This window comes from Enoplosus armatus, chromosome 1 (genome assembly GCF_043641665.1).
Source record: "Enoplosus armatus isolate fEnoArm2 chromosome 1, fEnoArm2.hap1, whole genome shotgun sequence".
In the NCBI taxonomy this organism is placed as follows: Eukaryota; Metazoa; Chordata; class Actinopteri; order Centrarchiformes; family Enoplosidae; genus Enoplosus; species Enoplosus armatus.
Genome location: NC_092180.1, coordinates 8,076,685 through 8,090,208, shown reverse-complemented (window position 1 = coordinate 8,090,208; position 13,524 = coordinate 8,076,685). Strand labels below are relative to the sequence as shown.

Below are 13,524 nucleotides of genomic sequence, written 5' to 3'. Positions count from 1 at the left end.
TCATCTGTTTTTATCACTTCGTCCGGTACGTCATGATAGCCTGCGGCACGTTGTCATCTGGCAAGCTATTACTTGTACTGTGTGAAGTTGCAGCCAGGTTGCCAGCAAGGGAACCTCACATTGTACTACACTGTACCAGACAGTGTAAACTTTTAACTGCTGTGCTGCACTCAGTTTTCTATGAATGCCGTAAGCGAGGGACAAGACTAATCTAAATAAAGAAAAATGCATTTCTGACATTGAATATGAAAATGTCAGACAGTCTGAATGTGAATTTGGGAGCAAAGTTAAGCTCTTTGCAACAATGGACAAGTATGGAAAGAATACTCCGATATTATTATATGCATAGAATTAAAACAAAAGCTGCTTTGTTACACTGAGTGACTGTGTTGCCTGCTGTTGTGATTGTAAAATAAATGTACATAGTAGACGTCTGAATTCACTAGTGGATATTTTTTGAGCAAAAAAACCCTTTCATGACTGATTAACAGCATCTTCTTTTCATTCTTTTAAACTGTGGTAGTAATGGTTTGATGCTTTGATGTTCACTGAGTGTAAAATACACCGCTATTATAAAGCTGTTTACCTGTTCCACATTATACTGTTTAAATATTGTTAATGTTACTATCACACTACACTTTTTGTTTCAGGAAAATCTTTCTGTCTTTCTATTTAAATATATAAGTGTGATTACCTGAAATAAAGAATTCATAAAAGGTTCAGCTGTTTTTCTTGTCTCTGTCATTCATTAGGCGATTACCTAAGATTACGTTAGATATCGTTTGTCCAGGGAAAGCACTTGCACATTGTGAAACTATACTTTGAATTCTATATTTTTTCTAGTTATACAATGGATGTTGTTACAACTTAACACACTAGGGTTTTATGTGCAAAACACAAGTATAAAGTCTATGCACTTCAAAAGTTTAAACTAGACAGCAGTGAGATATTTAGACCAGAGCTATAACAACTAGAAAATACTTCATAAATTCCCTGGGGGTCTGGGTAAGTCTGGTATTGTCAAATAGAGTCATTTGGACACTTCATTGGAGACATATATATTAATTTAATGCAAAAGGATTTATAAAAGGTCTTTAGAGTTAGAGGTCATATATGCACATCTTGAATATGAGCACTGACTGTGAATCCTAATAGTTCCTGAATAGTAATGCCCATTTATTCCCAATGGAGGGCAGCAGTGGACTTCATCTCAGGGGATGATAACAGATTGAGTAGAAAGTCATTAACAATGAGTTTTCTTCACATTCAAATGGATTTTGCAGGCCATTAGTTTATATCATGATTGGACTATATAATTACATAATGAGCCATGCAAATTGTTTTTGAGTGACTTTTGGTTATTGATTGTGTTCTATTATCAGATAATGGTAACAATAATAATAATTAAGTACCTCACATCTAATTTATGAGGAACTAATACAAGCATGATCTCTAAGCCAAAATGTAGTTGTGTTTTAGCTAGACCTACACACATTCTGCATGCCCTGTGAAAGTAACCATTCAAACTGCCACACTACTGTACACTACGGTACACTTACCTGTACCATGTATGCTTTCACATACCCATACATACTGTATCTGAGTGTATTCATATTCATATTACTGTCTATACTATTTATATCTGATCTATAGTGTACAGCATACACTGTATTCATATCATACCTCCAGCTGTTTATTCTGTATATAATACATATGTACATTACTCAGCACTTTACTGCTTTTTGCACTTCTGGTTAGATGCTAAACAGCATTTCGTTGTCACAGTACTTCACAGTACACAGTACTACTCCGCTCTGCAATGACAATAAAGTTGAATTTAAAATACTCAGACCCTACCAAATAGATTAGGTTACAAGTCAATATGACGTAGAATAGATACATTTCTATATTTCTATCCATATAAATGTTTCTGTTTAACCTTGGAGTCAGCCACAGTCTGTTGAGGAGTGAGGAGCCGCATGGCAGGGGGAGGAGTAATTGCAGTGCTGCGGAATGCGCTCAGCTAAGAGGACGTCAGCGCTCTAGTTAGCAGTTAGCTTGCGGACGACGTTAGCAAACAATATGACACGAGTGTTCCTCGGGCTAAGGGGTCTTCAGCTAAAATGCTCTTCGGTTTCTGATGCTGCTCCACGTTTATTAGGGAGGGAATTTCATATTCCGATGGTCACTCGAAACAAAGGCAAGCAAGAAATTAGAATGGATAACGTTACCATTAGCAACATGTCAAGTGCTTATTGACGTTAGCTTTGCTAGCTTGCCTAGCATTTTGTAACGGAGTATGCTGCATTATAACTTGTCTGTCGTGTCCTGAACGCGCAAACAAAACCAACACTACGTCTGCTCTATTCTGGTGCAATGCGTAAGTAAAGTGAGGCTTAATATTCTCCAAATATTTTCTTGTGCAGTTATTACATATTTTTCCATCAGAGGTTACAGTTGTTTATCCACAACTCTCGCGAGAACTTGTTTTCATAGAACGTGATGACGAAATGGTTGCCATAGTTATAGAGCATAATTCGTTTTTTGCCGATTTAACGCTGTTTATTGAAACGTTTTTCTCCCAAGTAATTTAATGACAGTTGTGTAGCATCTAATATAAGCTATATGAGTTATGTTGACTACGTTTCGCGGTGTTAACTAAAGTATCTGTTTGAAATTACGTGATTTTGGGGAGGAGCTAATTTGGCGCAACCTCCAGAGCGGGAGATTCGTTTTAAAAACTGGGACCGCCAAGAAACTGGAGCAGAAGCTTGGGGTGTCTAAGCTTGCAGTAGTCGGCTGTAGTTCTGTCTCCTGCGGAGTAAATAGATTTATTTTTTTCAGTGTACTTTCTTTAACTGTGAAAACTTTGCCAACATGCCCGTCTTAGACAATACAGATGCCTCTGCAATTTCTCCATCAAAGAGGGCAAGGACAGAAACGAAGACTGCAGAGGAAAGACCTGTCCTCAGATTTGCTAAACTTTCTGAGCATGCCACGAAACCTACCAGAGGCTCAGCTAAAGCAGCGGGATATGATCTCTACAGGTTGGTTATACTTTGAATTAATATTATGTTCACTAATGACTTAATGTGTGCAGTTTGTGTAAGTTTTTAATACTGTGACCACACATGCTCTTCATGGAAGTTTTGTGTGTTTTGTAATTCTGAATTTAACTTCAAAGGTGCATTTACATTCAGCGTGTGTTCCTATAGAGGCTGAATCTACTTACTAAACGTTGTCATATTAATATAGTGCCATGTTAATTAGCTAACCTTAATTCTCTGAATTTAAACAGTGCATATGATTACTCCATTGGTCCTATGGACAAGGCCATTGTGAAGACAGACATCCAGATAGCAGTTCCACATGGCTGCTATGGGAGAGTTGGTGAGTGTTTGACATGCTGATGCAACTCTGGCATTACAAGTTTTTCCTCTTGTGTTTTGCTCTGTGCACACAAATTCAAGTTAGGATTGTCTTGGTGGATTATGTTACACCAGAACAACAGTTACAAAACAGGCCAAAACGTGTCTCTTTCTTTTTTTTGCTTCTCAGCACCAAGATCTGGACTGGCAGCAAAAAACTTCATTGATGTTGGTGGTGAGTCTTTACCTACCTGAACTACTGCACTTACTTATGATGAGAATCCATGTAAGCAGGAAATGTTTTAACTCTGGTCATGTCAGCCATTTTAATTTCTCTAATGTCTCTGTGCATCCTCCTCAGCTGGAGTTGTAGATGAAGACTATAGAGGAAATGTGGGAGTTGTGCTCTTCAACTTCAGCAAGGACACATTTGAAGGTGAGTCATGTCATCAATGAAATGCATACTTTTTTTTTTTTTAATCAAAGGTACCAGCGATACTTGACCCACAGATTTTCTTCGGAGTGTGAGGCATCACAGTATAGCCATAATGTTCATGTTTCTTGTTGAGCTTTTCTGGAGGAGCATGACGATTTGAAAGTGAAGTGAAAATGCTCACCCTAGTTTAGTCATATTCACTTTAACAACAGTGAGAAAGCGTCATTCACAGTAAGCATAGCATGTTCAGTTTAAATCTGCCCCATGCCCTTGTAGGTTGTTATCAGATTCAACTGTGTGCTGGCAAATGTCACTAAAAAGTCAGACATGTACATATAGCATAGACTGAATGAGGTCATTGCATCTGACACTACAACTACAAACTGCCTACTATGTAAATCATTCTTTCCACTCTTTTATAGAACACAAAACTGGCTAAAATTCTGAAAATAACATAACGTTTGAATGTTTCTTTTTACTCCTAAATTATTGAGTAGGAATTAATAAGTCTAAATATTTTGCTATCCACATTTGTTTCAAGCTTATTGTATCCTGTACAGATGTCATGAAAGTAATTTGTACAAATTGTAGACTGTATATAAAGATTACAGATTATAAAGATCTTTATAAACAGTCTATGTTACAGATATGCAATGTACAAATGATTATCTCATCTCCTTCTGTTCCTCTTGCCAGTGAAAAAAGGCGACAGAGTTGCTCAGCTGGTGTGTGAGAGGATCTGCTACCCAGATCTGGAGGAGCAAAAGGTGAATTGCAAGTTGAGAAACTCAAACACATTATGTACACATGCATATATACACTCAGTTGCCAGTTTATTAGGTACACCTAGCTGAAAGTAATGCAGTCTAATGCAACAGTCCTCCATTTATATCGATGAGGATAGGCTAAATAACAGAAACACCTTTCTGTATAATGTAAAACCGTTCAACAGCACCACAAACTACAGCCTTCAAAATGATCATGAAGTTCAACCAACACCTTAAACACAAAACAAAAACTGAACATTATAACCTTCATGAAGGTACTATTTGGGTTATTTTTTTGCAGGACTGTATTATTAGACTGCGTTAGTTTTAGATAGGTGTACCCCATAAATTTGAGTGTACTTTACCTGTTAATATACAACATCTGTCAGATTTTCCATTGCATGTGTGGCTTTACTGCAGTAGGTTTTATTTCATGTGTATGTCTTCAGATTCATTTTAATCATTCAAAAAAAATGCATGGCTGTGTTCTTTCAGACACTTGACGAGACAGAGCGTGGTTCTGGAGGTTTTGGATCAACTGGACGCAACTGAAAGCTTCAGATGTAATTAGGAGTGGTGATGGATGTATATAGATTAGGTGCTAATAAAGTTATCTTTTTGTACTTTGGAGAGTCTGGTGTCTTTACTGGGACTGTCACCCACATGTTCTCAGTAACAGTTTTGAGTTCTGTGATAACTCGTCCATAAAGTTTTTTTGTTTTTTTTAAGTCTTCCAGATCTCCACATGGGGGCAGTGCAGGACAAGAATTGCATTTTCAGCCTAGTGAGGAAACCTTAACATCTCGGCCTTAAACTCTGCCCCATAACTGATTCCATTGGGGTAATGCGAGTTTCACTAGCTAAGACGCAGATCATGTTGCGAACGAAGCTCACACATGGCTGAAGATGAGGGATATCTATCATGAAGCTAGCAGCCGTCTGCTGAACTTTGTTACATCAGTAATTCAAACTGGATGAAGGGGAAAACACAGCAGTGAATACATATACACCAAAAATGTTTTTATTGTGAATTTACAACTAAACCCTCACTGATGTGAACAGAGAACACAGACTGGTGTCAGACTGGTCCGTGGCAATGCAGCACTGATTGTACTTGTGAGAGAATGTGTGGCCACGAAGACCTCAGTGCATAATCATGAAGGCCCAGGTTTGGCATCATCAATGTGTGTTGTGTGTGTGTGCAGGTGTGTGTATGTATACACAGTTTACAAAGGAAGTAGTTGGTCATTATAAGCACCATTACAAACCCCTCTATTCCAGGGGCTTCCTCTAGTTTACAAATGCTTCATAGATTAAAAGTGGCATCGATTATTACAGTATAAACACAATTTACATGTAGTATAGAGGAGAGCAGACAGGCTATGAAGCTAGTTGTTACTGTTGCAAAGACATGAAATCTTCAGAATGGCCGATGGGATTGTATCTTGTTGACTACAGAGTTTTGTATAGTAGTACAGTGCATTCAGAAGTCTATGTGGTTGTGTTGCTAGCACCAGTAAATATGAATTATTCTAGTCAGTAGGAAAGATGGAAAAGCATAGTTTAAATATGCAGTAGGAGTCATTCAAGCTCAGACATGGCTACATCTCAATAGTCCATAGTGGGTTCCTTTCCTCTCCTAAACCATTCTCATAATCTTTTTTTTTTTTTTTTTTTTTTCATCTTCACTCCATTAAATTAATATCTGGGGAAGGAGAAATGTTTACTTGCATGTATCCAGGTTTGTTCAGTCATTTGCCTGAGGGGAGGAAATGAATTTTTTTGCAGACTATTGGGACTCACCCTTTTCTTCCACCTAAGCTGAGTTCTAAAAAACTCACCCTTTAGAGCTTTCTGCAGTCCACATGCCCTTCAAAGTGGCACCTGATTCCACATATCATACAACATTAAACCCTACAATTAAAGACCATTCACACTCTCAATAGTGATTCGCACACAGCTGAAGTTGTGTGTCGGGGCAATATGCTCTTCATTTGACTGAAACCTTTCACACTGCCTCATTCAGCTGGCATTTTCCACTGAAATTGTATCTATGATATGTAGAATCATCTTTGGCAATCAAATGATGCAGTCCCTCCCCCCACCCCCTTCTTGTCTCTTTGGTGGCGAGCCCTTCTCCCTGTCGGAGCAAGCAGAAGTTTCCCCTAAGCACTGATCCAGAGTCAGAGATGTTTGGCCTTTTAGGAAGTGTGAGCCTGACACTGGATTAGCAGCTGCCGGCAACATCTGCCTGTCTCAGTCTTGTGATGGTTAATGGAGGATGATCTGCACCCTCATCTTCAGTATGTCTCCCAGCTGTCCTGTGAGGTAGTCTTTATCGTGCCGGTCCTCCAGCTCAGCCAGCTCCTTCTTCCTGTAGAGGGGCATGCTGCTGATCTGAAGTTGGTACGCCCCTGGGGGGAGGGCCTTCTTCTTGCTCAGATGCAGGTAGCTGACACCCTCTCTCTGGTTGATCTTGAAGTAGCCTTCCTCGTTTCCGTAGTCGATGCTGTAGCGCACATGGTCACTGAGGGTGGATAAGGCCGGGGTGAACTCCAGGATGTGGTCACGGTTGCTCAGGTCCCTGATGTTCAGGTGGAACTGCAGGGTGTCCTCGATGTCCACGCTGGCCAGACTGATCGTGTCCTTTTCAGTCAGCTGCAGAGAGAAAACATGGTCCAACTGAATTTAGTGGATATAAGACGTGACCTACAGTACAGTTTGTTTTCTGTCATTAATCGAGAGAGGCAAAAGGACAAGGTGTCATTAAAGTACATACAAACAGGGCTGTTGCAAGGATTTTAGCAATAGTGAGGTCTTGAGTTCAGTTGATGAATCAAATCACCTGCCACCCTCAGAAAATTTGGACCAAAAGGAGTGTTTTGATTACTTGGATTTTTCATATTTCATACTTCTGGTTTCTCATCATGAATTTCTAAATGCCAGGAATACAATCTAGGGGGTAAAAATGCTGAAGTCTTTATCTATTTATTATTTTATTGGCCCAAATGTAGTCAAATCTATACACATTGAGTCAAAAATGACTTAGCAATCAGCTTATAAAACACCTATCCTGTTTGTGTTTTTAATTGTTGAATGTTAAGTCCCCTCAGGTCACTAAAACTTTCAAGTTCCTCTAAAAAATACAGAGGACGTGACCTCGGCGTCCTCAGTGGCAACTACAGCCCTGCATGCTGCATACAGACAGACAGATTACCTGCGCGTCTTCCAGAGGTTCCTCCTGTGTTGAGTTGGTGCTGCGACGTTTGCGTCCCTTCTTGGGGTAGCCGTTGATCTTACATTCATAGCAGGCCTCAGGAGACAGAGAATTATCATCCACCTCGCCTCCCTGTCCAACGCTGGAGCCGCTATTAGTAAAGCCCAGACCTGTGACACAGTGCCTGAAACAAAGACAAAACCATCAGTCAACTAGAAACATCCACAGACGGCTTTAACACACAGCCATTCACTCACTTACCCTTGTCCTGCGCGGAAGTATCCTGGTGGACATCCACAAAGGTAGCCCCCGTCTGTGTTTGAGCAGCCGAACTTGCAGGGGTTCTGGGTGGTGGAGCACTCGTTGACATCTGTGCAGCCTCCGCCCGTCTGCTCGTAGTTGAAGCCAGTAGGGCAGAGGCAGCGGAAGCTCCCCAGGGTGTTGTGGCATGACGCTCCCCCGCAGATCTGGCTGTTCAGACATTCGTTCTCATCTGGGTCACAGGAAGTTGACGGGAAGTAAACAAACAGGAGGTCATTCCAGTTAAAGAACACAAACAATGCTGGGAAAGTCTGCCATGAAGAGTTGTAGATATGTGGAGAGACTAAACTAAAAATAGAGGTTAAACTAACATAAGCTCGTTATTTTGGGTCATACACACACACTGAACCACACAATGACTTTGTCTATGCTTGAGCTATTTCTAATTGTTTTATGTACTTCCAGATTTTGGTGTAGCACCATCCTCCTCTTTTGCATTTTTAATCTCTCCTTCCTTTTAGAGTGAGATATTTTCATAAGCCTCTCAGGGTCTCTTTTGTCAACCTCATAGTTTGCATTTTTTGTCTTTTTATTAATTAAGTGTGCATATATAATAAACTAACTGTAGGTCGTTTTAAGGGTTTTAAGTAGGATATTGAGCATTTAGTTTTAATATAACATTTGCTTTTCTCATGACCTTACTACAGTAAAGGAAGGGTTGAACTTCCAGAGCAAAGGAAAAACATTTTGGATTTTAAGTTTATATTTTAAGAGTGGCAGGACAAAGGTGAAGGATGGATAACTTGTTTTAAAAAGGCTCCAGGCCGGACTCCACCCACAACACCAGGGCTGCATGATATGCACTTTGGCAACCATCAAAGGCAAGTCATCAGGATGCTCCAAAGGGAAAGAATTTGCTGATGAAAAAGAAGAAATGGTATTCCTCACCCACACACTGGTTCCACTGGTAGTGCTGCAGGTAGCCTTGTGGACAGCTGCACCTGTATCCACCCACTAAGTTCTGACAGCCATGCTGACACCTATGGATACCATCACACTCATCCATATCTGTCAGGGACAAACGCACAACAAAACTACTGTAAGACCCTGTTTTCTGTGATGAATCAGCTGGTACTGAGGTTGGTATCAATTGTTTTCAGACCTTCACAGGTTTGTGCATTGGCATCTAATGAGAATCCCCGCTGGCACTCGCAATTGAAGCTCCCTGGAGTGTTCTGGCAGACACCGTTGGAGCCGCACAGATTGGGGTCTGTTGAACATTCATTGTTGTCTATAAAGAGAGGAGGGGAGGTTCAGACAAGGGTAAAACAGGAGACATGATATAAAGGATGATTATAACTGATTTAGACCTGCTGAGTCCTTTTAAAATTCATGGAGAGTCGATATTGGTCTTGAAAAATAGGGCATGTCACCTTGGACTGTTGGTACAAATGATCTCACAGTCTACAGCAGTTTAGCAATAAAATCTTTCACCTGATTTAATCTCAGACCAGAAGAGGTAATCACAAACATTTGAGTCATGAGTGTTTAAACGCAACGGCTATTTACAAGCTTTTCTCAGAAAAAGGGTAGTAAAGTGAGTTAAGCTTGAGTTAAGATTATTTTGACTGTTGTTGCAAAACTACACACAGCCATGCAGTTTAAGCTATTTAGCTATTTAAGATCAAAGCGGAGAAGGCTGTAATCTATCAAGTCTTTTCACAGTCCGTTGAGATTTTAAAAGTTTTCTAATGTGTTTCCAGCTACAGTCAACATGTGGGACATAGTGCTCAAAAGCATAGAGGGAAGGTCTACTTTCCCTACGCACTACCTAGCAATCCAAATATGGATAAAGCATTGTCAGTCAGTGTGACTGACAAACACTATTATACTGGAGCAGGACACATACTTCTTTACAGCAGCATCTTGGGAGGAGCAGATGTGTTGGAAGGAGTGAGAAGGTCTTACATACAGCATTTACAATGTGTCTGGAACAGTGTTCAGTTCAATAACACTATTTTTGGCCTGCCCTGGAGGCGTTTGGGGTTCAGTGTCCTACACTTAAGCACACTAGCAGTAGTTACTGAGGTATGATTTCAACAAGCGTTTTATGTCACACCCGTGTTTCTCCAACCTCCTCACTCCTAAATTAATAACACATCCACACCTACTGTATGTCATTTGTCTGGGGTTATTCCTATAGTCAAAACTGAGTGTTCCCTGTCTCTGATTTGACGTGAGGTCATGGGAGCTGCTTTATGGTCTGGAAAAAAGCTGGTGCTAGAAAAAAAAGCTTGTGGTAGCCATGGCGATCCACTGCAAAGTTCCATAACAAGGCATTGCTAAGCTGCCATGACTCCAAACCAGGCCAGCCTAATAAGATGAGTGTGATATCAGTCCATTAACTCTGAGTAAGAGTTAGCAAAGGTTAGACAAGAGGGTGCTACAGGGGTCTTTTATGAGCTGGGCTGGATGACACTATAAGAAGTTACACTGTGAAAAAACAAATTGTGTATGATGTGAAACTGGAGTGTTATGACACCATGTAGCGAGCCCCTTTTGAGAATACACAGACAGTTGTATCTAATTACAAAATATTTGGAATATGTGTTTATTTACCAATGCAGGCAGTATGATGCTGGGTGAAGCCAGGAGGACATTTGCAGGTGAACCCACCGATGGTGTTAACACATAAGAACTGACAGTTATGCTGTTTGGTCGAACACTCATCCAGATCTGAAAAAGAGGAGAGGTTGTACAACATAAAAACAGCTATAAATTCAACAGAAAGTAGTAGTTTATATAGTGCATTCAAGATACTGTGGTTGGAGCTGAGTCAGATCACTGCATGTACTACTGTATGGGGGCTGCTCTTTTCTGTGAGTCGAATTCCAGTCCTTCTACAGTCACTGACCTACAAATGAACTGCAAATGAACCAGACACCGGAAACACGAAGGGGGACTGTAGAGGGGGAAACTAATGCTATGGTAAATAAAGATGAAAGAGGCCCTTAAAAAACTGAACACCATGTGCACACTTGTTTAGATTCACAAACAGGCCTGGTAAACAGAGACACTGCAAGATGCACTGTGTCACAGGCCCTGGATGTAGGGTACACGTTCATGAACAAACATGTGCACATGGACTCATCGGTCCAAGTGGAGTGTCTTGGGACAGTGAGCAGAACACTGCACCGGCCTATTCAGCACTACAGTGGCTCTAACCTGGAAACTAAGTCAAGCAAGAACTTCAACTTAAACTTTATTGTCCTCAGGGGGAAATTTGTCTGGCAGCCAAGTACCTGCTGCTGGCCGTTACAAGAGTAACACCCCTCAAGTGATCTGAGTAGCACTGGGCTTAATGTGGGCTACTGTTGAATATTTAGAGGCTCTGTTTTTCTGTGTGTGTGTGTGTCACCTCTGCAGCTCTTTCCATCTTCCTGTAGGATGTATCCGCGTGGGCAGGAACAGAGGTAGCCTCCCTCTGTGTTCTTACAGATGAAGTTACAAGGCTTTGGTGCCTGTATGCACTCATCCACATCTAGAGGGAGAGGGAGAGGGTGAGAGAGAAAGAGTGAGAGACAGAGAGAGAGAGAGAGACAGAAATTCCATAAGGGGAGATGATGAGACGGACAGACTCAGGCTGCATTTTTCAGAGGAGTGTGTGGGCAGTCCACCCACGTAGTTTCAGCTCTTTACTAGACAGCAGGAATGAGAACGGAGGGGTAGGCACGGTAGGAAAAGAGTCCATTAAGTATAAGTGCTGGAGGTGAAATTAAGCCTTACCCACACACAGTGTGCTGCTGATGTCAGTAGTGTAGCCAGGTTTGCAGGTGCAGCTATAGGAGCCCAAAGTGTTGATACACTGACCATTCTTGCACAAGTTCCCCATCACACGACACTCATCAATATCTGGATGGACACAAGAAAAGGTAGCTCCAGATAAACTTATCACAACTCAATTACCAGTCAGTAGCCTGAGTGGGAATAACCGTGTATGCTCTAAATCTTGGTTTCTGTCAGAGAACAACCTGCCAAGAACTGAATTTTAATAGTGAATAAAAGTGGCCCAATTCTGCACAACCTTAAGGGAATATTGTCCTACGCATTTAGTTATGCATCAGTGTTGTGTCAAGAATAAAAGTATTGATTTTACCTGGCAAAGTAAAAATCAATGCTTTGCATCTGTGAATCTGTTAATTTAACATCCACCACTTCAAAACCGTATCAGCGGTTTCATGTGTACAAATTACTGCTGACAAATTTACAAAGCATAACAAATCATGTCCTACTTTTCAGGCCGCAATGGTTTCCAATCATTTCAGTACATTGACTTGCAGAAACCCAAGTAAGAGATAATCCATCACCTTGAACAATTCACTGCTTTATTTCTAAGGTACCTTATAATTGTAATAGAGTTGTGAGCAGGAGCCATTTTGAAAACACTGCCTGTTGGCACAGACTGGCACTATCAGTGATATTTTAATGTAAAAATAGATGCTTGTTGTCTTCTAGGTTTGATCTGCTGATATCCTAGCTAATAAATGCAATGCTTTTCTGCAGGCTAGTTTTAAATCAAGGATGCGGTAGCCTCTGTGAAAAACAAAGAGAAAGGTTTTCAAAATGAATCCAGCTTTCTACTGCAAGTAACTGAAATTAATAGAAACCAGTGGTTGCCTGGCAGGATGGAGGTCTAAGAACACTTTTTAACCCCAAATACTGTCAGAGAAAGAACCACACTGTAGAAAATCTGCAGTTGATTGTTGATTGATTCTCACTTCTTCACATTGATATTTAATTCAAACTCTCCTCAGCAGTAAGATACCTCTGCCATCCGTGGTGTAACCAGGTCCCAGAGGACACATCCTCTTGTACTGAGTGGTCCCCGGCAGGGGGCAGAGCTCACAGTTGGTGCCCCAGCCTCTGCCTCCATCACAGCAACACTCTGACTTGGTCACCAGGTTCCTGTTACTAGAAGTCATCTGACACAGAGTCGTCAGGACTTCAGTGAAACAGAAGCCTTCGCGGTTATCTGGAGGGCGAGAGACAGAGACAGAAACGTGAGAGCGAGACAAACAGACAGGTGGACAAAAAAAAAATCCTGGCTTGAGGAAAGCAGACCAAACCACCCAGACAGGACTTGGCCCCAGAGAACCAGACGTAAATAGATAACCCACACTGCTCTATCAGTGCTGTCTGTAAGGAGTAAGATAACCATAGAAACACACAGCTTACAAAATCTCCCCGGAGTTTTTCTCACAGACTTCAGCACATCATGTCTATCCAGAAGTATATATTTAGATTAGGGAGGAAGGCTTTGAAAGGATTTCCTTGCCTCTATCTTGACACAGACAAACACATGGTTTTTAACGAGACAGTGGAGACATGTAATGGTTAAATTCCCATTTAGTTGAAAAAGTACTTTTTCACCTATTTTAGCCAAGATTCAATTACATAAAACATTTCTATTTAAAT

At 40.9% G+C, this 13,524-nt stretch overlaps 2 protein-coding genes across 5 annotated transcripts in view; one reads left to right on the top strand and one right to left on the bottom strand.

Moving 5' to 3' along the window:
• The first annotated feature begins 2,071 nt into the window (after positions 1 to 2,071).
• Positions 2,072 to 5,199, top strand: dut (deoxyuridine triphosphatase). Of its 4 annotated transcripts, none has more exons than XM_070905676.1 (7): positions 2,072 to 2,200; positions 2,891 to 3,047; positions 3,299 to 3,390; positions 3,559 to 3,603; positions 3,730 to 3,804; positions 4,501 to 4,571; positions 5,067 to 5,199. In XM_070905676.1, the coding sequence occupies exons 1-7, from the start codon at positions 2,083 to 2,085 to the stop codon at positions 5,121 to 5,123; spliced, it is 615 nt and encodes a 204-aa protein (XP_070761777.1). In that variant the 5' UTR covers positions 2,072 to 2,082; the 3' UTR covers positions 5,124 to 5,199. The 4 variants fall into 4 exon arrangements, with proteins under 4 accessions (XP_070761777.1, XP_070761785.1, XP_070761802.1 ...); XM_070905684.1 differs by having other exon boundaries at positions 2,076 to 2,200; positions 2,900 to 3,047; XM_070905701.1 differs by lacking the exon at positions 2,072 to 2,200 and adding an exon at positions 2,223 to 2,380.
• A 371-nt stretch (positions 5,200 to 5,570) lies between these two features.
• The window catches only part of fbn1 (fibrillin 1), a 58,505-nt gene continuing 50,551 nt past the window's right edge, over positions 5,571 to 13,524 (bottom strand). The window contains exons 57-65 of the mRNA XM_070902138.1: positions 12,875 to 13,081; positions 11,836 to 11,961; positions 11,468 to 11,590; positions 10,669 to 10,785; positions 9,212 to 9,340; positions 8,998 to 9,117; positions 8,050 to 8,281; positions 7,789 to 7,972; positions 5,571 to 7,229 (exon numbers count right to left, since the gene is read on the bottom strand). Of these exons, the coding sequence (XP_070758239.1) occupies positions 6,843 to 7,229; positions 7,789 to 7,972; positions 8,050 to 8,281; positions 8,998 to 9,117; positions 9,212 to 9,340; positions 10,669 to 10,785; positions 11,468 to 11,590; positions 11,836 to 11,961; positions 12,875 to 13,081 (1,625 nt within the window). The 3' untranslated portion in view covers positions 5,571 to 6,842. The remainder of the gene's footprint in view (positions 7,230 to 7,788; positions 7,973 to 8,049; positions 8,282 to 8,997; positions 9,118 to 9,211; positions 9,341 to 10,668; positions 10,786 to 11,467; positions 11,591 to 11,835; positions 11,962 to 12,874; positions 13,082 to 13,524) is intronic.